Raw genomic sequence first — 25,464 nt, 5'->3', positions numbered from 1 at the left:
TCTTGGGCCTCGCCTCCCATGTGCCTGCACCCTTCCTTGGAGCCCTGCATGGGGCATCTGGAAGCAGCATGGCAAAAGGGCACTGCCCGCAATGTGACGTGCAGTCTCGCCAGAGGCCATGCCCACCTCCCCCTGGACCCCCGAGGGAATGGCCGCTGACCAGACACAAGGCACCAGATGGAAACACCAACGCCCACCTTCAAAAACCACTCCAAAGCCAGCATTTCGCTTTATTTCTGGATAGAAATGGGGCCGAAAGGTGCAGTCATGCTATTTTCACTTCTGGCTAAAACCGAGATGATAAAAGAACAGTTGGGTGTTACAGGATGCCCTCAGGTGAGCTGGCTCTAACTTCACTCACAAAGTCATAGTACAGCTAGGAAGGCCAGTCTGTCCACGGAAGGGAGCTAAGGTGAAAAGGGCGGTGCGCTGGCCTCTTCCAGGCCTGTGCCCGGTGTCCCTGGGGCCCTGCCATGTCCACTCTCCTGCACCATCTGCAGAACCGTGCAACCGGGTCCTGCCCGCCAACAGGGAGAAGCGCGTGGGGGACAGGCATGGCGCACACCTGGGGAGGCCCCTGGTGCAGAGGCGGCCCCATGGCAGCAGCCCCATCCAGAGGAAGGCCACAGGCCTCTGCAGCCCTGGCACCACCTCCCAGCCCGTCATCTCAGGGGGACATCTGCCCCTAGGTCAGCCTCTTCATCCGCCTGTTGTGCTTGTCGATGGTTAAGGTTGCCCTGTCCACAGCTGCTGCGACACCATCCAGGGCTTCATCCTGTCTCTCCAGCTCGCTCTCGGCCTCCAGGGCCAGCCCCTTCATCCTCCTCAGGATCTGGGGAGAAGCACAAGGTCACAGCAGAGGCCACTTCTCCTCAAACCCCGGCACAGACATATCCCCGTCTCCTCCCCAAGAAGCTTTGGGTGATCACCTGGGTGAGGTCATCCGTGAGCCAGTGAGAGAGAGCCCACAGCCCAGCACCAGGTCAGGGCACAGCTCTGCTCCTGCCAGCACAGGCCTGGTGAGATGAGGTGCGCGCCCCACCTCCTGCCAGCTGCCTGCCCCCACCTCCCTCCTGGTGCTGCGGCCACACCCTGGCCTGCTGCCCCCAGGCTGCAGACTGCTCTGTTTGGCTGACCATGTGGGAGTGTTGCAGGTGGGTGTGGAATTCCAGCCCATAGCAGGGCAGCCGGGGACCCAGGCAGGCAGCGCAGATCTGAACTCCAGCTCTTGCCTGGCCACTGTGCTCATGACCTATCTGCATGCGGGTCCCTAACTGCAGACTGAAGTGGGAAAGCAGGATTAAAAAGAAACACAAACCCCTTCTCTTGTCTCTAGGTGTGGGATGTTTCGTGCACAATGCACATGACAGAACAAAACTCTCCACACGGTGGAGGGTGGCCAGCACTGTGGGGGTGTGGGAGACGGACCCCGGCCCAGCAGGTGCAGAAGCTGGAGTCACCCAGGGCCAGGCAGGTGTGGATGGGGAAAGCTGGACTGCCCCAGGAATGCCAGCACAGAGCTACGTCCACTGGCTGCAGCGAGGGCGACAGGCTGAGGACTGAGCTGGTGCTGTGCCGTGGCCTGGCCGGCTGTGTTCTGTGAGGAATCTAGGAAGGCGAACCACACTGTGAAGCACTGCTCTACGCACTCAGCCTAGGTCTAGAAACCTCATACGCCCACTTGACCATGGACAAGAATACACTGGAAAGGAAACGTGAGTGACCCACCACTTGCAATAAATGTCCATGTCCTCTTTTAGGGAAAGTTCTGGATCACTGCTTAGGTCAGGAGAAGGAACCCTCAGTGCACTGTGTCCCCATGAGTTGGACGGGAGTGACCACCCAGGGTCTGGGGGGGTGGTGATCTTGAGGGGGCCCCTACGGTTCCTCTGGATGTCTCTAGGAACAGTGCACCTGAGCCCTGGGGGAGCCGCCTCCCCACGCTCCACCCAGTGACATGGCAGGAGGCTCAGTGTCCTGCGGGCTGGGGTGGCCGGCGTTGGGACACATGCAGCTCAGGATTCAGGGTCACAAGCAATGCCCCGCCCACAGTCCGGCCTTTGTCTGACCCATGAGAAACAGTATGGAGGCGGCCAGCACAGAGGCCCAGCCGGTCAGATCCAGCTCCCTCCACAGAACGGTGCGGCTCACATGAGATCACAAATGCAAACAAGCTGTGAAAACCAGAAAGGGCCCAGCCAGGGTAGCTGCTGCGCTACAGAAGGAGCCTTTCCCCGGCCGGGTACCCAGCCCCTCTGCAGACGCCACAGGGAGTGAGGGGCTGAGGTCACTCACGGGCACATGGCAGAGGTGAAATGAGCCACATGTCCCTTTCCCAGTGCAGCCTTCCTGCTGAGATCTTTGTCATGAGACAGATGGAGAAGTGCCTGACTGGAGCCGCAGTCGCAGACAGCAGGCCTTCTGCACCCTCGGGAGCTGGCGGAAACTCATCTGTTGAGTCATGACTGAGATTGCTGGATGGGGCTCTGGAAAGTATACGGTGGGGTCAGTGGCTCCAAGAGGACGGGCAGATGACCTCACACGGGAGGTCTTTTCCACCGCCTGGCCCATGATCTCACATGGCCCACACCCAAGCTGTGCTGTGAGAGGGAAGAAAGCTCAGCCCACCCCTTGCCGGCTCTGCTGACCCGCTCCCGTCCCACCTGCCCCTGCTCTCAGCATGATCCTGAGGCACTGCTGGAAGCGGCAGGCGTGGCCCCTGGAAGGGAGGGCCGGGCTGCGCGCTCACGCTGTCCCAGCGCCCACGTCCCGGGAGGCGGCCTCCCGGAAGCCCGGGATATGGGTCCGCTCAGGCTCTGCTCTCAGTGCCTATGTCCCTCATCAACCATACTAAAATGTGACTTCAGCGTGTTTAGAATTTAAATGTCCTTCAGGGCCAGAGGGCTCCTGTGAGCTGACACTTGGGGAGATGGCCCAAGCCCTTGCCAGGACCCACAGCTCCAATGCCTCCCACCAGACCCCGTGTCAGCCCGGCCCTCTCCACGACCATGGCGTGGACTGCTATCAGGAGACACCACTATTTGTCTTTTCTGTTAACAACTGTGCATGCAGAAAACCAGGAAACAAGAGAGAAGGAAGAAAACAAAATCTGTCCATAATCCGGACCACTATTAATTAGGCTGGTACCATGAGCGACACAAGCACACCCCCCTCTGGCTCTCTCGCCGTTGCTATGGCCATACACTCTTGCAAGTAACTCACATTTGGGATTAAAGTACACACACAAGTTTGTTTTCTGTTTTTACCATCTCGTCGCTTTCCTGAATGAAAGCTGAGTTACTGGCCATGCAATGTCACCTGACACTGTTCTAGGAACGTGGCACATTTTACCTCTAACTCTGTTTCACAGTCAGGGCGGCCTGCCCCAGTCCTGAGAATACACTCACTGCATATAGAGAGATGCTGCGGGGCATGACCCAGGCCACATCCCACATCACTGCCAGAAGTCCCACAGACCTTAAAGGTGGTGGCAGGGCCCTGGGACATCCAAGGGAGGCTGGGCCAGAACCTGCTCTGACTCTCACTCTGGAGTGTCTTCAGCAGGATGACACTAAGGGCAGCTGAATAAGCCGTGTTAATCTGCTAACTCCAACCCAGATGTTCAAAGGCAAAAATGATACGGAAAATAAAATACTGTACTGAAGCCAACAGACACAGAGCACCATTTGGCATGCATCAGTGCCAATAATTATTAAACATACATCATACTCTTCTTTTATACACAGTCCTAGCAAGCCGCCATGAAGGTTATACCCACAGCAAGGCCCAGCAGAGACGAGCAACAACTCAGGGATCAGGAGCCACACGGAGACCAGGACCACAGTGCGACATGAAGCCTGTCCACCTAGGGCCACCTCCGACAGACCGCACCAGCCCCGCACTGCTGTCACTACCTTCCCCACACGGCGCCTGTCCCCCAGGGCCACCTCCACACACACCCCAACAGCCCGGCACTGCTGGCCACCACCTTCCCTGCAAGGCTGAGTGGCACATGCCCAAGATGCTGGCTGTGCTAGTGACCCTGGTGTGATGTGATCACTCACTACGTAACCCGTGAGTACGTACAATTATTCTCAACTTAAAAATATTGTCGGCCGAGCGCGGTGGCTCACGCCTGTAATCCCAGCACTTTGGGAGGCTGAGGCGGGCGGACTGCCTGAGCTCAGGAGTTCGTGACCAGCCTAGGCAACACAGTGAAACCCCATCTCTACTAAAATACAAAAAATTAGCTAGGCATGGTGGCAGGCACCTATAGTCCCAGCTACTTGGGAGGCTGAGGCAGGAGAATCGCTTAAACCTGGGAGGTGGAGGTTGCAGTGCGCCAGATCGCGCCACTGCACACCAGCCTGGGCAATAGCGAGACTCCATCTCAAAAAAAAAAAAAAATTGTCTATGACATCTCCCCAAAATATAAAAAAGAAAATAAAATAACTTTTTTTTTTTTTTAAAGACAACAAATTCATACCTTTTTCTAGTGTATAAAGAAGCACTGGGAATAGCAGAAATTTCTACAGTTTGGGTTTTTGCCTAATAAGCACAGTAATAATATGCACAGGTAATTGATTTGTGACCGAGACCAGCTGATCTGCCTACAGAAGTGGAGTATTTTATTGTATACACAGACAAAATAAAGGCTGGCTCCTGCTGTACTTTTTGATTTGAAAATTTCTCACTACACTGAAGGCCTTAAAAGAGAACTCATTGCAAACAGCCTGTTGAGACACTTGGCTTGCCTGCCAAAATTGCACTTGAAGCTAATTAATAGTGCAAAAACACAGGAGCGATCTGTGCAGCTGCTGGGTCTGCAGACAAAGAACATTCCTGAGCGAACCCTCAAACTGCGAGTGTCCTGGAGTGCGGGTCCAGATTCTTTCTCCTTTAAGAAGGGACTGAAGTAATTACATGGCATCGTGTGCATTCCACATCACGGGGATGGAAAGAATGGAGAACGTGAAGTCTGGCCAAACCTTAGAAACAGTTGTTCCTCTGTGGCCTGGGGTGACAAGCCATCTAGCCATTATGCAGGATGCTGTCAGCTCCGGGGCAGCCAGTGGCCTCGTGCAGGAACCCTCGTGGGCTCTGAGTCAGAGGCCGGGTGCAAATCAGAGTTCCCAAGTCCCTGCTACATGAGTAAAGAAACCCAGGAACTGGCCTTCCTTCCAGCAAGTTCTACCTCCACAGAAACTACCTGATTAAAAGTGCTTTGGGCCAAGCGCGGTGGCTCACGCCTGTAATCCCAACACTTTGGGAGGCCGAGGAGGGTGGATCATGAGGTCAAGAGATCGACACCATCCTGGCCAACATGGTGAAACCCTGTCTCTACTAAAATACAAAAATTAGCTGGGCATGGTGGCACATGCCTGTAGTTCCAGCTACTCGGGAGGCTGAGGTAGGAAAATTGCCTGAACCAGGGAGGCGGAGGTTGCAGTGAGCTGAGATCACACCACTACACTCCAGCCTGGCGCCTGGCAAGAGCAAGACTCTGTCTCAAGGAAAAAAAGTGCTTTTGGTTTTGGGGGAAACAAGCTTTTATAAACTTCAAAGAAATAGAGCAGGGAGTGCTTGAAGGAGAACAATCCAGGCCAGCCCTGGGGCACGCCTGCAAACCAGGCCTGAGAGAAGTGTTTCTGGGAAAAGCTTTGGCTCAGAGCCCCGGTGGATGCCTGGCCAGACCCACCCCTGGACTCCGGGGTCCTGAGCAGGTGTGGGACCCACCAAGGGCATCGGAGCCAGGAAGGGGAGCATCTCTAGGTGACTCAGGCAGGCAGCAGGAGGCACAGCCTGAACAAAGAAACGCAACTGAGCAGGGCCAACACTGCCAGCTTACGGCCGTGGTCCCCAGGATAGCACCAAAGCCACTCTCCTCCCACATGCCCGTGGGGAGGCGGCCCTGGGTGCTGCAGGCCTGGCCGCCTCTCTTGTGCCCTGGGCAAAGGCTGTTTTGGAAGAAAAGCTTCTGTTTGGTGCCCTGTTAAGAAAGTGTCTGTCGCCATGAAGCTCCCGCAGACTCGGGGCAAAGCATCACCAACACTGCTGGGCTGACAGCGACAGAGGCCAGAAGCCCGGCAGAGTGAAGACAAGAGTGTTTAGCCTTCTCACCATCTCCATTTTGTTTCTAGAGACAAAAAAATAAATATGGAAAAATAGCCTAATGAAGTGGGGTGGGCCCACCTACCAGGCAGCTGTGCCCATGCACACACTGTCAGGGCAAGGCTGAGCGCCAGGGCCTCAAGGTGTCCGGGGCTTGTGCTTTTGCTGCCACCAGCAGCCCAGGAAGACGGTGCTCCGGAGGCACACGGGACCTTGAGCCTCCAAACTCCGCGGGGCACCGGCTTTCAGGTCCCACGAGATGTGTCTGCTCTGGCTCACCTCACAGCGCTGGAGTGCGGCCCATCACTGTACCAAGGCAAGCACCAAGAGGGGTCTGCCGTTAGCTGCACTGCCCTGGCGTGTCATTAAGCTGACTCACTGAGGAACTGTGAATTTTCTTGCAGTGAGAAATTAGCAACCATTTAAGAACAGAGCTGGGATAAATCAAGCTGTCTACAACTCAAAATAGTTCTACCAGTTGGGGCCATTAATATGCTGCAGAGAACATAAAGGGGGAAAATTGGCTCTCACCGCAGCCAAGCCCTGGAGGCCATAAAGAACACTCTCCGCTGCGATCTGTCACACTCGGCACTCGAAGACCACCCTGCGGCCCACCGAGTCCCCTCTGCTGCATTCCTGGAAGCCATGGTGGTCTCTGCACTAGCAGGGGGCAGGCACAGGCCCCTCCTCAGGACGCCCCCACGGCGGTGGGTCGAGGCAGTGAGCAGGGCGGCCAGCCTCGCTACTCAGAGGGGACTTTGAGTCGGCTGGGCCAGCTGCGCTCACTCCAGGCGTGCACAGGAAACGCCGCACAGAGCAGGGAGCCGGGCCTGGCCTGTCCTGCCCAAGAGCACTCCCTGCTCCCAGACTACGGACAGAGATTCCCATGAAGAGAGCCGAGTGCTTGACGAGCGATGAGCCCTCACCAAACGAAGCATTCAGTGCTGTGGACTGGGTACCATAAAGGTGCATCTCACACGTGGAAGAACCTGAGTGGTACCCTCAAAACAGTAAACGAACTGAAAATGCATTAAAACGTGGCTCTTCCAAGGGGACAGCCACTGGCCCACAAAACCCACTTCCCAGCCTGAACCAACACAGACAGGGCTGTGGCCAGTAAGTCTGCTCGCAACCTGCCAGGCACCCACACACTGCCCTGTACGTTGCGACCCCAAGCCCCTTGCCTCTCACCTGTACCTCGAGGCGGGACGCCACTGCCCACAGAGGGCACAGGAACTGGGTCCAACACTCAGGGCTGTGACACACAGCTCAGAAGCAGCCACGGTGCTGACCCTGCCATCCAGGGACACTCTGCAGCCACCCTCTCCCAGGGGTGACGCCTGGCCCGGTGAACCTGACCCTGCATGGCTCTTTCATCCTTCAACAGCTGCGCAAACCACTTCCCAGCCTGAACCAAGACTGCGTAATACCTGCTGACCACATTTAAAGGCTAGCAAACATGTCAAAACAAACAGAACAGCTAAGCAGAGGATCCACACAGAAAGAGGCAGCCTGCACAGTGCTATAAACCCATGGCTAGGAGACCTGTGCAGAGTGCTCCCCTCACAACCACAGGAGCCGGTTCTCCTCTGCACCAGCTGCCTCCATGGGACACAGGCCGGGGGCAGCCCTCAACAAGCATAGAGACACGGACCCACAGCAGGTGCCTCCTCCGACCACAGCAGACAGAAGGTGGCAACACGGCAAACTGACGCATTCACAAATCAAACGACCAACAGGTGAAGGAAGGGAAATAAGTAAATTCTCAGAGATGATGAAAACAAAAGCACAATACACTAAAATTGTCATGGCTGCCTAATGGCGTGGATGCATCCCGAGGAACCGTGGCTCGGGGTCTCGTCGTGGGGCAACGCTAGAGCAAGGCACACACACTGAGGGGGCAGGGCCTGCGGTGTCTGGCTGCAGGCCTGCACGGCACGCCGTGGCACCGAGGTGCACAGGCAGCTGGAGCACCACGGCAGGCACCTGCGCATCTCAACGTGGGGAAGGTGCGGTGAACATGCACCATAAGGACAGGAAACGTCACACGGCGTAGGGCACGTCCCATGAGCGGGCTGGCAGGCCTGGACGCTGCCTGGGTGCATAGCAAGTGAGGGTGAAAGCCCAGGCCTGACTGAACATTGTTGTGAACTTCATCAACACCGCGCACTGAGGCTCCACTGCATTTAAGTTACAAAATCTTTCTTTAGTAATAGCTGAGCCTCAGCTTCCTGTAACTTTTGCACATTACAAACTTTACAATTGTTTTTAACATTGTTCTGTAATAAAACTTAGCTTGGCCGTCGCTCTCCAATGCCAGCGCCGCCTCTCGCTCACCGAGCTCCAGCCGAAGGAGAAGGGGGGTAAGTAAGGAGGTCTCTATACCATGGCTCATACAAAGCAGACTGCCCGCAAATCTACGGTGGTAAAGCACCCAGGAAGCAACGGGCTACAAAAGCCGCTCGCAAGAGTGCGCCCTCTACTGGAGGGGTGAAGAAGCCTCACCGTTACAGGCCTGGTACTGTGGCATTCCGTGAGATTAGACGTTATCAGAAGCCCACTGAACTCCTGATTCGCAAACTTCCCTTCCAGCGTCTGGTGCGAGAAATTGCTCAGGGCTTTAAAACAGATCTGCGCTTCCAGAGCGCGGCTATCGGTGCTTTGCAGGAGGCAAGTGAGGCCTATCTGGTTGGCCTTTTTGAAGACACCAACCTTTGTGCTATCCACGCCAAATGTGTAACAATTACGCCAAAAGACATCCAGCTAGCACGCTGCATACGTGGAGAGCGTGCTTAAGAATCCACTATGATGGGAAACACTTCATTCTCAAAAAAAAAAAAAAAAAATCTCTTCTTCCTGTTACTGGTAGTTCTGAATGTTAGATAATTTTTTTTCCATGGGGTCAAAAGGTACCTAAGTATATGATTGCGAGTGGAAAAATAGGGGACAGAAATCAGGTATTGGCAGTTTTTCCATTTACATTTGTGTGTGAATTTTTAATATAAATGCGGAGACACAAAGCATTAATGCAGGTTAAATGTTTCAGTGAACAAGTTTCAGCGGTTCAACTTTATAATAATTATAAATAAACCTGTTAAATTTTTTTGGACAATGCCAGCATTTGGATTTTTTTAAAACAAGTAAATTTCTTATTGACGGCAACTAAATGGTGTTTGTAGCATTTTTATCATACAGTAGATTCCATCCATTCACTATACTTTTCTAACTGAGCTGTCCTACATGCAAGTACATGTTTTAATGTTGCCTGTCTTCTGTGCTGTTCCTGTAAGTTTGCTATTAAAATACATTAAACTATTTAAAAAAAAAATTTAGCTTAAAACACAAATATTATACAGCTGTGCCGGAATAATTTTTCTTCATATCTTCATCCTATATGCTGTTTTCTCTTTTTAACTTATTTTACTTTTTTTTTTTTTTTTTTTTTTTTTTGAGACGGAGTTTCACTCTTGTTACCCAGGCTGGAGTGCAATGGCGCGATCTCGGCTCACCGCAACCTCCGCCTCCTGGGTTCAGGCAATTCTCCTGCCTCAGCCTCCTGAGTAGCTAGGATTACAGGCACGCGCCACCATGCCCAGCTGATTTTTTGTATTTTTAGTAGAGACGGGGTTTCACCATGTTGACCAGGATGGTCTCGATCTCTTGACCTCGTGATCCACCCGCCTCGGCCTCCCAAGTGCTGGGATTACAGGCGTGAGCCACCGCGCCCGGCTTTATTTTACTTTTAAAACCTTTTTTTGGCCAGGGACAGTGGCTCATGCCTGTAATCTCAGCACTCTGGGAAGCTGAGGAGAGAAGGTCACTTGAGCCCAGGAGTTCAAGACCAGACTGAGCAACACAGAGAGACTCCACGTCTTAAAAAAAATTAGCTGGATGTGGTGATGCACACCTATAGTCCTAACTAGTTGGGAGGCTGAGGTGGGAGGATCACTTGAGCCCGGCAGGCAGAGGTTGCAGTGAACCCAACTCATGCCACTGCACTCCAGCCTAGGAGACAAGAGTGATATCCTGTCTCAAAATAAAAAATACAAAAAAACCTTACTACAAAGCTACAGTAATCAAAACAGTGACGTTAGACCACAGAATGGAATTAAGTGAGAAATCAGAAATAAAATCTATCTATGGCTGATGGGATTTTCAACAAGGGTGTCAAGACCATTCAGTGGGGAAAGAATGGCTGGTTTACCAAATGGTATTGGGAAAACCGGATCTGCACACACAGAATAAAGCTGGGTCCTCACCTCACTCCACACAGGCACTAACTCGGAATGGGCTCACACCTAAAAGGAAACCAAAACCACAGAACGCAGGGGTAAAGCTTTATGACCTGCGGGTCTTGCAGCATTTCCCTTGATAATATGGGGGAACCACTGTGTACCCCAAAGACTTGAGAGCAGGGCCTCAAACAGATGCTCACATGTGAACGCTTAAGCAGCATTCTCCACACGGCTCAAAGGAGGAAACAGCCGCGCGTCCGCCCGCAGTGGAGATGGTCAGCCAGCGCACTGAAAACCACATGCCGACGAAATGAGCAGGCACAAAAGGACAAGTGCTGTGTGGCTCCCCTGCCGTAAGGAACCCAGTGTGGCAGGCTGGCAGAGACAGACGCAGAGTGGTGGCAGGGTCTGGGGCAGAAACATGGTTCGAGTCTCACAGAAACGGTTTCTGTGTGGGATGGGGGGGGTGAATTTCATTAACCACTGAATCATATATTAAAAATGGTTAAAATGGCCGGGCGCGGTGGCTCAAGCCTGTAATCCCAGCACTTTGGGAGGCCGAGGCGGGTGGATCACGAGGTCAAGAGATCGAGACCATCCTGGTCAGCACGGTGAAACCCCGTCTCTACTAAAAAAAATACAAAAAATTAGCTGGGCATGGTGGTGCGTGCCTGTAATCCCAGCTACTCAGGAGGCTGAGGCAGGAGAATTGCCTGAACCCAGGAGGTGGAGGTTGTGGTGAGCCGAGATCGGGCCATTGCACTCCAGCCTGGGTAACATGAGTGAAACTCCGTCTCAAAAAAAAAAAAAAAAAAAAAAAAGGTTAAAATGGCAAAATTTGTGTTTTATATATTTCACCATAATTTTTAAAAATGGAACGAAGAGAAACTCCCCACTGCCTTCCACAGCCAAGGCCTCTGTGACACCCAGCACTTGCCCGGCACACAGCCTTCATTACCGCAACAACTAGGAGGACAGCAAAGGCTTGGGGTGGGGCAAGTCCTCCAAGCTTCAAGACCCACTCAGCACTCCATCTCTGCTCAACCACTCAGCCGGCGCAGCCTGGGAGTGGCCTTGGGAGGGTTCAGCAGGCACTGGCCTTCACCCCTCAGCACAGGTCCCGCACTCTCTCCCGCCAGGCGCCTTGCAATGGCAGTTTCCCAGGTACCCCCTGGGTAACTGAGAGCAGCTGGTGTGAGCACTGAGCATCAGGACCCCTAGGGCAGTGCCTGGCACGGCCTCCTGTCCCCATCACTCTGAAGCCACGGGCCCTGCTCAGCCCAGCATCCTGAGTCCTCCACAGTCATGCCCAGTGCAATGAGGGCTTGGAGGTGTGGGTACAGGAGAGGCTCACCAGCAACAGCAGAGGGTGCGGGGCGTAGGGGTGGGCAAAGCGCACAGAGGCGGGCGAGCAGGTGCTCACCAGCATGAGCCCATTACCAAAGAGCACGCAGGCTAGAAGGGAAGGTGTGGTGTTTCCCTGTGATGCTGCCTCCACACAGCCGCCGCAGGTCTGAGTTATGGGGCGCCCTCGAGCCTTGTGCATGCAGGGCTCCCATGCCTGGTCCAGGGGCCCCTGGGATGTGGCCTCCTGCTGTGTGGATGTCGGGGGCTATAGGGAACCCTGTCCCCACTCCTAGGCTCTTCTGGATCAGCATTTAGAAAGTGCATGTGACGTGGTGTCAGGAGCATGAGTGACAGGAACTCGCAGTGAAGGCACAGATCCCCAAACATTCAGCTTAGTTCAGTGCCCATCTGACTGATGTCAAGGCCATAGATAAAAACAGCATCACAAAACCTCGTAGCTCCCCAGAATTGACCTCCTGTCTGCGTTGTGATGAATACGTGACATGAATAGCCTGGAAAAGCAGGAAGGCATAAGATGCTGAGTGGAGGAGCAGTCTGGCCTCCCCGTCCCTCCTCACTGACAGGCAAGGCCCACTCCTGCCTGGCTGGTCTCAGAGGGTGGGTGCCTCATCCAGTGTCCTCCCAGAGCCCAGGCCCACCATCCCCTCTGCCTATAACTCGCTCTCCGACTCCCAGGGCTGGGGTGGCTCCTTCTCCACACTCCCACGGGGGCCAGGCAGGAGAGCAATGCTTGTGTCAGGTATGCTCAGGACAGATCACGGTGTCCACACAGTGTCCCCCCTGGGGACTGTGGGGGCCAACGTCACATGGGGCTGTCGGCCCCTGACATGGTCAGTGAGCTCAAAGAAGGCAGGGTGGTCACACACTGATCAAGACCCTTAGTCCAGGCAGGGAGACACTCCTGTGAATATGATTCTCTTATGTTCATTAGGTCTGCAGGAAACCACTGACATCCTCCCGCCCCAAGACTAGGAGAGGACACAGGTGACTTGAGGGAAGTTTACATTAGAGACATCAGGGACAGAGAAGTGAGGGAAGGCAGACCAGAAAGTGGGTCCCTGAGGATGATACAATGTGTTCTCCACTTCCTAAAAAAGAAAAACACAAAAGGAAAGAAAGGGACGTTACCTTCTGAAGATGGTTTCATAGAAAGCAGGGAGCCCCAGAATGACTGTGGAATGTTTCAGCAAATCACCAGAGCAGGTCCACGTGGGACTGATGCCAGAGGCGGGCAGAGGGTTTCTGCCAAAGACGCGAGGACAGAAACACCTGGGTCCCCCCATGCCCAGAAGCCGCCAGCCCACATCCCCATGTGAGCCCCACGAGAGGCAGCCCGGCCGCACTCTCAGACTCGCCCGTCGCGGCCCCAGGCTCTGCTTCCTGGGAACCCTCTGACTTGCACAGGACGAGTCTTGTGGCTTTCCTGTTACCATGTGTGTTTGCATTTGCTGTTTATGGAAATGTCAGAGGCAGTGGCAGACCGGCCGCCCCATGCCACGAGGCAGGAGGCTGAGGCATCACCCAAGCACCCACTGGGACCCGCACCCACAGGGACCAGCCATGGCATGTCCGTTCCTGGCAGGAGCCACGGCAGGAGTACAGCAGACTTCTTTCCCATCGGCCACCAGTGAGGCTCCCACCCACTCTTCCACCAGACCCAGTGTCTGTCTACACTGAGTGTCCACCTGGTTCCTCCCAGGAGACAGAGGGACATGGACACAGCAGCCCCAAAGCAGAACAAGATAGATGACGCCACATGAGCTGGAGTGTCCCAGGGAACTGCCAGATACCACCTCCACTTGTACCATGTCCAGGCCCCACATCCATGGCGTGGCCCCCAGCGGATTCCACAGCCGCAAAGAGGAGCAGACAACAGAAGCAAGCCGAGGGCTCTGCAAACTCACCTCCCTCCGCCCTCCGCAGCCACGTGAGCAGCAGCCAGGACCCCACAGAGCAGAAAGCGGGGCTCGCCGCACCATCCCCACCTGGGCCCTGCCTGGCCTTTGTGGTCACAGCCACGCTCTCCTGAGCACCCCCTGTTGCAACCCACACCACCACTGGGACACATTTCAGCGTGATGGCTTTAATAGCATCTGCAACAAAAACCACAGCTGAATGCAGGGATGAAGGGGGTTTCGAGCATTTTTGTTTTCCCCAGAAATGTAACTCACTCTGGCTTCTGCTTGAGCTTCAACTGTGCACTAGAAATTCTCTAAATAGGAAACACATGTATTGCCTCAAAAAGACGGTCCCCTGTTGTAACCAGGCCCCTTTTGCAAAGAAGGGGGCCCGCATCTGCCCAACATGCTGCCCTTACCCCTCAGGCCTGCCAGGCCTTCCTGGGCCCTCCCCAGCCATCCCTCAGGTCACTGCTTCCTCCCGCTCCGCCACTGGCCTTGATGCCAGAGTCCTGAGTGTGGAGGCTGCTCCTTCTGGCGCTGAGTCACTGGGCTTGCTGGGTCTCTAATGATGACTCCCACGCAGTCCTGGGGAGCCCCGCTCACCCGCAGCTCACACAGTCACCTGAGCACCTCCCCATCGCTCCCGGGTTTGAGGTGAAGAACATGCCACACATGGCAGGAGAGCCTGACGTGTGGACACTGGAGGGCCTCTCCAACTACATGGCCACCATCACAGTCAACAGATAAGCTTCCGACTTTTCATCCTAAAACTTTGTTCCTACTTCAGTCTAAACACAACGGTGGAACACAGCAAGCATCTCGGCCATGGACACCTTTGTGGGGTGTGGGAGTGGGGTGTGCTCACATTCTGCCAGTCCCAGCTATGCACCCTGAGGTGCTCTCAGGAGGATGGCTGCGGAAGAACCAGGTAAGCCTGTCTTTATAGTATTGGGATTTCTCAAAAACCCTGAGCAAACGAGACCCGGGATAAGAACGTTCTGGAGGCAATGAGTGTACCTGAAGGTGACTAGGAACCTGCACAGTGAGCTGGCTACACCTACCAGGCAGCACTGTGTGTGCCATTACCAGACATGACTAAGTGAGGCTGGGAGGAAAAAGTGACAAGCTGTGTCCACTTGAATTACCCCAGAGCAAAAATGAACACCTTTTTCCCCAAACAAGCTGGCCTCAGGAGTTTATGCGTACACAGACACATAAAGTAAGAACTGGTTTTCAAAAACAGGCGTAAGAGACAGAGCGTCTTTATCCACCTCCTGGTGGCCACGGGCAGAGCCACCCACAGAACACTCCCTCCAAAAACAGGGCCAGGCCTGACAGAGCCCCAGACCCACCTGCCGACTCAGAGGCTCAGGGACGGGGAGCCCACACCCTGCATGGACACAGAACTGCAAGATCCAAAGTGCACAGTCTCAGCCCAACAGACAGCTTCGCTTTTTCAAGGAATCAACTGCAAGGGAAGACAAGACGGAAGCTGCACCTGGAGACGAGCTGCGTGACACCACACACCCTGAGGGACACACCCTTCAGCAAGGGCTCGGCAGGGTGGAGCACTGCCTGGGGACTGGATGATGCTGAGGGACAACTTCCTGTTTCCTAAGGTGACAGTGGCAGTATGGCTCTCTCTGAATGGCCCTCATCCTTTAATAATACATATAGAGATATTTACAAATAGAGTGATATGATGACTGGGTACAGCTTCAAAAATTACTTGAGAAGGCAGAAGGAAAGCCAGTATAATGGCCAGCAATTCCTGGACAACACAGGGGTGTTTACACTGAACATTAAAATTCCAGCCTCCTAGGCACAAAGTGCTCAGCTTCCTTAAGAACTAGTACTCAGCACATGAGAGCTGAGTGAGCCCTCACCCTACCGTGCATGTATGCATGCAGTGCACACACAGAGTACGCAACACACAGCAGGCATGTGCCAGCATGCACACACAGTATACAGAGCACACGTGCATACACATGCGCAGCACACACAGACATAGAGAACACATGCACGTACAGGCACAGTACACGCATGCTCCACATACAACAGACACACATGCCCATGCACTGCATACAAGGTACACAGCACATCTACACGCACAGCACACACGTGCACACACACGCGCACACGTGTACTAATACAAGTACGTGCATAGCATGTGTACACATAGAATACACAGTATACATAAATGCACATGTGTACAGTACATGCACATGATGCACACCAAGCACATGTACATGCGCAGTAAACATAAACACCTGTGTGCACACACATGTGCACACGTACAATGGGTGCAGGTGGTAGCCAGGGCAGCTATATGTACTCCTTCCAGGAGGCATGTGGATCTGGGATGGACACTGCCTTTCCTCCCTCTCTGCAGCTGCTGAGTGGAGGCCAGCACCTCCTCCTGGGTGTGAGGCCAACACGGATGACCCACAGCTTGTTTGTGGTCAGGAGGGCGAGGCGAGCAGCCTGTGGGAGGACCGGGACACAGCGCTGGCTGGTGTGGCACTGGGGACACCTTACCTGGGTTAGTTCCTGGGTATCTGCCTCGGACAGGGCTGGTGGGCTCATCTGCAGCAGGGCCGTGCCCTCCCGGTCTCCTGCGGGTGGCTCACGGTGCAGGGCGCGGCCCATCAGCCCAGATGCTGCAAGGAGAGCAGATGGTCAGCACTGACATCTCTCAGAGGTGCGACAGCCCTCATGCGCTCTGGATGGCAGATCATGGTCTTAGAGGCGGTGTTCCTCCCGCCACCACACGCAGGACTGCTCCCTCTCCCGGCCTCTGCAAGCCTTGCCTTGCCACCCGGCCCTGAAGGATCAGGGTCTGCAACACTGCAAACATGCGGGGGCTGCTCTCTACCTCTCAGAGTAAAAGGCCTACACCCCACGTGGTTTTTTTTTTTTTTTTTTTTTTTTTTTTTTTTTGAGAAAGACTGAAGATCTGGAGTATAAAACACAAGAATCATTGAGCCCTGGTGAAACGCACGTCAGATGCATGACTGGGGAACTGCAGTGACATCTGAGCTGCTCTCCAGAAGGCTGCGGTTCCTGAGAGCACAGGAAGTGGCCCGCGGCCCGGGGCCAAGCACAGCCACCGTCTGCGCCACCGAGGTGGGAGGTGAGTCAGAGCTGCCCGTGGTCAGGCTCAGAGAGGACCTGGGTGTTTCCGCCCTGCGGTAAGCCTCGGGGCGCTCCAGGCCACCTGCCAGGGGCAGTCTCACCCCACGGAAGGTGGCCCAGTGTGCCTCCCGCAGAGGCCACCTGCCCTTTATTTACCGAGCAACCTCAACGGCAGCCTTGACACCCCAGGGCCCAGATAAGAGCGCAATTAAAGTCTCTTGTTTGCCCTTCTGCAGGACACACAGCTCCCCCACATCTGGTGCAGCCATCACTTAAGAGGATGCCAGGAAGCAGGCAGGGAGTGCAGCTGCAGTGCCAGCTCCCAATGGGGCAGGCGGGCAGCCTCAGCATCCTCCCCAGGGTCCTACCTCGGCCAGCAGAGCCCATGCTCCCCACTCCTGATGAATGCAGCAGCCCGGGGCAGTGTCTGAGCACACCCTCAGAAAAGGAAAGGGGGGACATCTGGAGGCGCACTCCCGCTGGGACAGAGGGCACACCCCCTCTAGCCTATCACCTCCTAAATGATCCTTACAAGCTCACCTTCCAATCCCACCCTCCACAGGGGAGATGCCACCTCCAACATGCCACCCCTGCCAGCCTATCACCCCCCAAACAATCCTTACAAGCTCATCTCCCCTGATAATGCTCAGCTGGGCAGAGAAGGACCAGCCTTGCCCAGGGCCACAGGGGACTCAGCACAGGGATGGCCCTGAAGAGGGAACAGCTCCAGGCCCAAAGGATGGGTGCAGGTGCAGTGGGGGAGTCGGTGAGACTCAGTGGGAAGTGAGGGGCTCTCTTCACAGATGGCACCTGTGGGACAGATGGCCCAGAAGGCTGTTTTCATAACCCACTCTTCAGAAACAGAATCTGGTTGCAACCAAGCACAATGATTTCACAACCTGGGTTTGCAACACCCATATTGTACGTGGGTGCTCTCTGAGGAGCTGCGGCCCACTGCTGCACATCTGTGAATTTGTGCATTCCCCAACGGAGCCCGCGGGCCCTCACGTGAAGCTGCTCTGAGGAGCCCCTCTCTGAAATGCTGAGCCATAGTGCACAGGCCAAAGGATGCGTGCCCCTGGTGACCTGAGATCACGAGGTGGCCCCCGTCCACCTCGAAGCACCAGCACAGCCTTGGCCATGGGAATGGAGGAGCACCAGCTGCCCAGCCTGCACTCTGCCAGCGCCCCTTTCTCCGAGAGCCCCCACGCTCCGCCCCGCCCCGCCCCAGGCTCTCCTGGTCTGGTCTATAGTTGGCTGCATGATGGACTACACACCTGCTCCGTGCTGTGCCCTCTGACCTGCTGGATGTCGGGCCAAGCTGTGTGCTTTCCTCAGCATCTTCTCGAGCTGCAATTCCCTGGCTACAACATGGGCTTTAAAATATATATTTATTTATCTTGTAGAGACAGCATGTCACCCAGGCTGATCATAAACTTCTGGCTCAAGTGATCCTCTGGCCTCAGCCTCCCGAGTAGCTGAGAGCACAGGCATGCCACACAAGACCCGCTCTATATTTTATAGAGACAGGGGTCTTGCTATGTTACCCTGGCTGGTCTTGACCTCCTGCACCCAAGTGATCCTCTCACACTGGCCTCCCAAAGTGCTGGGCTGCAGGCATGAGCCACTATGCCCAGCCCACACAGGCTCTTAAGGGCAGAGACCCTGGGCCTCCCCACCTAGGAAATGGCCTTCACTTCAGCACCTGAAGCAACATGACAGGGAGAGACACTCAGGCCGTTCTGGAATTTGAACAAATAGAATTTTGCTTGAACATTCAGAAAGCTGGACAGAGTGCTTAAGCCTCAAGCCATGGATGTTTCTGCTGGGTGCGGTGGCTGGGGTCCTGGTGAGGCTGCATCCCACCGTCTCCAGAGCCACAGCCTTCGTGGAGCTGCTGAGTCATACTTTTTGACATTTCTTCCAGGAAAGCTTAATTTGGTTCTGTAAGGATGGTTTCTGTCTCGGGGTCATGAGTGACTGCAATTAAACAAAAGCCTTGCAGGTGGTTCACAGCAAGTGGGGTAGGGTGACTCGACTGTCATGAGTTGGAGGCGTCTGTGGTACCCAGGCAAGGCCTTGTTGGTCCGGGGGTGCAGGCCGACAGCCAGGAAGAGCCCAGCCAGTGGGCCCTGTGTAGGACACACCTATCTATCTTCACTGCAGTGCCGAGGAGAGGCTGCCTGCACCCGCCGGGATCGGGTACCTGGGCCAGCCTGCCTGTCTCCAGCACACCCCTTCCCTCAGCTCTGGCTTCCCAACACTCACCCATCACCCAGGAAAGGCCTCCACTGGGCCTCACAGGCCCGTGAAACTGGGGCATAGGTAAGGACGGCACAGGAGCTGAACGGAGGAGACAGCAGCTTGCGTGCTCCATCTCCCACCCAACCAACCCGTGTGCACAGGTGGGGGCGTCCTGACAGGCTCCAGGCCAGCTGGTGCAGTGCCCCTCGGCTCCCCAGTCAGCCCACCCTGGGCCTGCGGTGCCACAGCAGGCTCCTGCGTGCTTCAGCTCCAGTGGGAACTCCTCTACCTCAAAAGATGCCTGGCACTAACGACCTGCAGAGACAACCTCAGCCACCCGGCGCTCGCGTCCTGGACTAAATACCCGCTCCACGCGCCTGCCTCCTGCCCTGCCCTGCAGCTGGTGCTGCCATGTGGACAGACACACAGCCAAGGGAAGCAAGGGGACAGGCACGGCTGTCAGGGAGCTGGAAGCCCAGGCAGTCCTTAGCCCCAAGACAGGCAGTGAGCGACAAAGAAAAACTCAGTGAACAGACAGCCTTCAAATACACTGTGCACAGCAGAGTGGAGGCTCACGCCTGAAATGCCAGCACTCTGGGAGGCTGAGGCTAGAGGATCACTTGAGCCCAGGAGTTCCAGACCAGCCTAGGCAACACAGCAAGACCCCATATCTGGGGAAAAAAAAATTAGCCAGGCATGGTGGTACATGCCTATAGTCTCAGCTACTCGAGAGGCCGAGGCAGGAGGATGTCTTGGGCCCAAGAGGTTGAAGTTATAGTGAGCTATGATCACGCCACTGCACTCCAGCCTGAGTGACAGAGCAAGGCTCCGTCTCTGAAAGAAAAAAATAAATAAAAAGAAAAAGAAAATGCTGTGCATGTCCCTTGGTAGGATGTGTGGGAAGGAAACCTCACCCTGTGGCCCTCCTCCCAAACCACAGCCCAGGCTGACTGCAAGAAAATCTGAGGCGGAGGCCGCCGTGCAAGCCCTGGCCCAGCCTCTTGACGGCTGTCAGAGCCCGCAGGGCCCAGGGACATATGAGGATGGTGATCGTGAAATACTGGGTGCTCCTCCAGCACGAGGCGGGATCGGGCAAGGACGAGCGTCTGGAATAAAATAAAACGTATGCTGGTCACACAGCCCTGCAGAGGTCTCTGGAAAGGCTCCCGGCACCGGTGTCCCTCCCTGACAGGCGACCGTCCAGCGTCGCGAGGCTGCCACCCTGTGGCCACACGCACACCAGCGCTTGCCCCAGAGGCAGGGATTTCTGAGACATCCGTCATGGTTTCCACCTCCAGGCAGCCTGCAGTTTCCAGCAGAGAGCAGTAAACATAGGGAAGCTGGCGGAGTCCCCGTGCCTACACATGGACAACAGCAGCAAGCAGCAAGCAGAGGCAAGGCTTGACAGCTGTGGGTGCCCCACACACTACTGAGCTCCCAGCAAACGGGGTGCTGCCTTCTTGTTAACACAGCACCAGGCAGGGCACCGCAGGCTCAGAGCCCTGCACGGAGCCTCTCCACAAACACCCTCGGAGGCGCAGCTGCCCAGTACCTACCTGGACAGGCCAGGCTGCCCATGGGGGCGAAAGTGAGCAAGAGTCCCTCACAGGAGGCACAGTCCATCCCACACACGCAGCAGTCCCCTGGGGCTCCCTGTGTGCTGCGTGTGCCACGTGGCAAGATGGCTGCCTAGGTACTCAAAATAGCAGGGGCTGGGTGCAGCGCTACAAGTGAACACATGGTGCTCACCGTGGCTACAGCCCACACTTGGGTGACCTAAATTAAGGGGGCCCTCCTAGGCAAGCAGGGAGGATGATGCTATCAGTCCTGAATCCTGAATGCACACTGAGGCCCCCAGAAAAGGCCATGATTCCCCTCTGACCTCAAACAGCACAGGTTGCAGGAGCCCACTTACAAACACCAGGCTGTGGAACACAGGAGTGCTGGTGACCACGGTGCAGCCGGCATGGTGACGTGGCACGGCCACTGAACACACCCAGCGCTTCTCTACTGGGACCCTGGAGAGCAGTCCTGAACACAACAGAATGTTACAGACTTCCTGCCTGAAGCCACAGATACCTGGGCCCCCACTTCAGTCCCTGGCAGGACAGTCCCCACCTCCACAGCATGTCACACACCTCCTCCCTGAGCCATGTGCAGTAGGGCAGCTGTGCCGTTCACCCTGCATGTGGGTGGAGACCCTCTTCCTATGCTTCCGTAGCCTGCCTCCCACTGGGACACTCGGGTCTGGGCCTGCACTTTAGTGACAGCGGCTCACAGTGACCTTTGATCCTCTCATCTTGATCAATGGATTTCGTTATGTTTCACACCGTGTACTGTTCTCCATAGGAGTCAATGCCTCTCTTTGTAACCCCTGACTTTCAGGCATATACAGGAAGGTGGTAGGTTCTCTGTGATTCAACCACGTGTTGCGTAACTAAGGTGTGCACCTTTTGTTTTTAAGGTGTGTATTCAGCCCTGGAGCTCATGGGACTCAATCTATTATTATGTGTATTTCTTTCTGACACTGGAAGCCATCTAGAATAGCAAGCAAAATATTTTCATGTTAGGGAAACAGTTTGCAGGAACTAAAATCTTTGTCTTAAGAGAAAAATTAGAGAAACCAAAAGAGCAGCAAATCCCTCTTACAACAGACATCTGGCAATCAAAATCCATAAGAGCACAGCTTTACATGCTGTACATACAGACATGCATTACAGTGTGGATGTGCACATCACATACATGACAATACACATGCACTGGTACACGTGTGCATCACATGTATACATGCATGCGTATTAGCTATAATGCTAATATTAGAAAATGGAGTCTTTTATGACCTTGGGATTTCTTAATCAGGGCTCCAAGACAAACTGCAGGGGAAAATCAGTGGATTTTGCCATGGCAAGATAAAAGATTTCGGTAAGGGAGGAAGAGAATCCAGAGGAAGTGGCTGCAGCCTCTAAAGCCTGACCACCTAGGATAGCAGGAAAGTCTTGCACATCCATGAGGGAAGAAGGCACACAAGAAAAGAAGAAAACAGAACAGGCTATCCATAGAGCAAAACCTGCAGGGCCAAAACAAATACAAGGCATCAGGGGCCCCACCTCCCAACCAGGGAAAGGGTGAAGGTGAGGATTAACACCAAGGTGCCACCAGCCTCCCATCAGACGGGCAGAACAACGGCGGCTGAGCCTCAGTCCTGTGCTAGGGAGGAGGTGGGCCGAACGTGGCGGACATGCCAAGACCCAGGGTGTCTGCCCCTCAGCCCTGCCTCAGGGACAGGCCAGCTGAGCACTCACAATCCACAGTGGAGTCTGTGGGAAGGCACCGTGGCCATGCCACACACACCTGAGAACACCACAAACACATGGAAGCACGCTGCACTGTTCTCACACACAGATCCCTAATAGCATGTCTGGGCGCCAGGCTGGGAAAACCTAGATTAAATGCCCAGGGAAACAGGAGTGGGCAAAGTAGGGGTGACGGGAACAGCCCCACCAGGGGAGGTGGAGATGGTGCCAGTCACAATCCTGAGGTGCTGGTTCCCACATCGGAATGAGGGGAGGTGAGAGAGACAACAGCAGGAGCTTCCTTTTGCTCCGACGCACCCATTCTGAAAGCCCTTTCTGTGTTGTAGCAGGTTCTGCATCGCCGTAACTGAGCACCTGAGACTCGGTAATTTACAAAGAACAGCGCTTTAGTCAGCTGACAGTTCTGTGGGCTGGGAAGTCCAAGAGCGTGCCCTGGCTTCTGGTGAGGGCTCTCTTGCTGTGGCAGACACACTCAAGTGGGAAGCGTACACAGGCAAAGAGAACCAGAAGGACATTCTGCCTCCCAACAATCCACTCTTGGGAACTAATGCATTTCCAGAACTCATCCAGGCTTTCCAGAGGGAGCACTCACTCACTGCCACGAGAATAGCACCAAGCCACGTAGAGGGCAGAGCCCTCGTGACCCATCACCTAGCAGCCCTGCCACACTGGGGACCAAAGTTCCACAGGAGCTTTGGTGAGGACAAACTGTATCCACAGCATGGCACCGGCCTGCTTTGGAATCCACATACCTACCAAGTGTATAGGTTAACGCTCAGTGATTTCAGATTCACAGATGTCAAGCACAAGGAAAATGGTCTGGAATTGTTTTTAAGTATAAGCAAACGAGCTGTCTCTAGCGAGCTGGAGGCCAGCAGCTGCTCTAGGTGACGCATCTGTCAGGCATTTCCCACAGGCGTGCTGAGTCTGGCTGTAATTTTAGAAGTCTGTGCACGCGCTCACTGCCTTGTCAGTCACTAACCTGCATGCCAGACAGAGCGGCTCTTCTCTGCAGGGGAAGAGGTTCTCGTGCTTCTGAGCACCAAGGCGTCTTCTAACAGCTCCATCTTCTTGCTGAACTGCACTTCTAAAATGGGGATAGCCTCTGGCATCTTGGCGGATATCAAACGATAGGCCACGTCTGGCTTTCCAATAAACCGCTGGCGGATGCTGATTTCGTAAGGTGAGTGGACCTTGATGTCATCCACATCTTCTCTTTCAAATCTGTGCATGAGCAAAGAACTGGAATCATGGATTTCCAACCCAGACACGAGGACAGTGAGCCTCCCTGGCTTCAAGTGAGACTCTGTTCTGTGGGAAATAATGGCAGGAATTTGGATCAGCACCCCTTCTTTCCCAAAGGGTTCACAACTTGGTTTCACGGAGACGCCTTCCCTGGGCTTTGTTTCTGATGGTGTCTTCCAAAGCTTGGAGCTAAAGGGCCACCAAGCAGGAGATTCCAGTTCTGTCAACAATCTGAAAAAGCAAACAAAACATGGAAAACCAGGTCAGTTCATTTTTAAGGAGTAATACTTTTTTTTTTTGAAAACTGTTTTAACCTTCGTAAAGCAGGTTACCATTTTATACTACTTTTTCACAAGCACTCCATGAAGCAGGAGGCACAGGGACTGCTGTCTCCAGTGTGAGAAGAGAATGCTGGGGACCAGGGCAGTGAGAACATTCATCCACAGATGCCAAGCCAACCAGCAGAAAGACAGCAAAAATGCACACCTTCTGCCTAGAATATCACTCTGCCCACACCATGCTACCTTGATCAGGTCTTGATTCAAAATAAAACCTATACTTACTATCTAGGGGACTATCTAACAGACCTTTCTGCAGTGATGGAATGTTCTATGTCTGCGCCATCCATATTGTAGGAGGCATACGTGACAACTGCAGCCCGGCCTAGCAGACCCCTTCCCTGCCTCGGCCAGACCCAGAGTTAGAGTGCTTCCCACCGCCCACACTCTCAACACCCGCTCTCGTCCACGTGCTCCAGATTCCTGCCGGTGCTGACTGGAAGGCCTCGTACCTCCTCCCCAGGGGTACTCTCTGCACCCTGTCTTCCAGGCTCTGCTGGGACTGGAGTCTAGTTGAGCATCTACAGGTGAGAACAGGAGCTGAGGAGAACCCAGCTCGTCTTGCAGGATGAATCTCCCTAGACTGGGAGGAAAGGCTGCCTCTACTGGCCAGGGAGGTTCTGCCGCCTTCAGGGACTCAATGTCCCCAGCTTCTGCAGGCTGCAGCCACGCATCTGTATTGGGTTCTCGGGGTCCTGTTCCTTCTCGGTCACGCCCTCAGTGTCACAGCAGATGTCACGCACAGTTAGAATTCAGCCACCTGCAGCAGGAGACTCCAGATTCTGTTTTCAGAAAGCTCTGTCCTGCAGCTACCAGAGCTATGGGGTTCCTTTGGAGCAGATCTGGAAACATCCAGGCTGTTCCTGCAGCACCCTGAGCTCATTCGTTTCTTTCCCCATGCTGTCCGGTGGGGCAACTGTGTTAGTCATGGTTCTCCAGAGAACAGAACTGGGGGGCACGTCGGGGAGAGGAAGGGAAGGGCTTATTGAAGGAATGGCTCCTGTGGTTGTGACGCTGTGCCTAACCTAACTGCCGTGGGCCAGCCTATTAGAATTATTAGCAAGATTACATGGGGAAAATCACATCTACTTTCACCAACTTCCAGCTGAAATTGGCATTTCCCTCCATCGTGAATGTAGACAGCTTCAGCATTCGTCAAACCTCGACTCTCACCAACAGAAATCTCATCACGTTAGTTACTGCACATCTCAACATTATCACATCAAGCCCTGCTTTAACACAACTGCAGTTCCTGGACCTGCCATCGGCTTCATTATGCCATACATCAGTAGGAAGACCTCACATGACCTCAGCAAGGGTTTATAGTACATATTCCACATATATTACAGGCCATTCTTAGCCAAGATAATGCATAATTATCCAAGTTAAAACAAAAGGTACACAGTCAGTTTGCTGACGGGCGTTTGGGACTTCGATAAAGGCAGACACGTGAGCACTCTCTGGCTTCCCTGCCCTGACTTCTAAGTGACTGTAAGACTTTTAGTGCTGTAGACAGATGTGGTGCCCTGTGTGGCTGCACCCTAGATGGATTGTTTCTAATAGCAACACGTGT

General features: G+C 54.4%; 1 protein-coding gene across 5 annotated transcripts in view; it reads right to left on the bottom strand.

The window, feature by feature from the left end:
• Positions 1–205: 205 nt before the first annotated feature.
• SNAP47 (synaptosome associated protein 47) overlaps positions 206–25,464 on the bottom strand; it is a 43,429-nt gene continuing 18,170 nt past the window's right edge. For 2 of the 5 annotated variants that reach the window (XM_032242089.1, XM_032242090.1), the window contains 3 exons: positions 23,291–23,784; positions 16,154–16,275; positions 206–832 (listed from right to left, as the gene is read on the bottom strand). In XM_032242089.1, the coding sequence (XP_032097980.1) occupies positions 686–832; positions 16,154–16,275; positions 23,291–23,784 (763 nt within the window). In that variant the 3' untranslated portion in view covers positions 206–685. Of the gene's footprint in view, positions 833–2,663; positions 2,720–12,758; positions 12,803–16,153; positions 16,276–23,290; positions 23,785–25,464 lie in introns of all 5 variants that reach the window. The other 3 variants (XM_032242087.1, XM_032242088.1, XM_032242086.1) reach the window with 3 other exon arrangements.

The sequence above is a fragment of the Sapajus apella genome, unplaced genomic scaffold (assembly GCF_009761245.1).
Source record: "Sapajus apella isolate SASKATOON/1434 unplaced genomic scaffold, GSC_monkey_1.0 scaffold49, whole genome shotgun sequence".
In the NCBI taxonomy this organism is placed as follows: Eukaryota; Metazoa; Chordata; class Mammalia; order Primates; family Cebidae; genus Sapajus; species Sapajus apella.
Note: the sequence above shows the minus strand (reverse complement) of the source record. Positions and strands in the feature narration are given on the sequence as shown.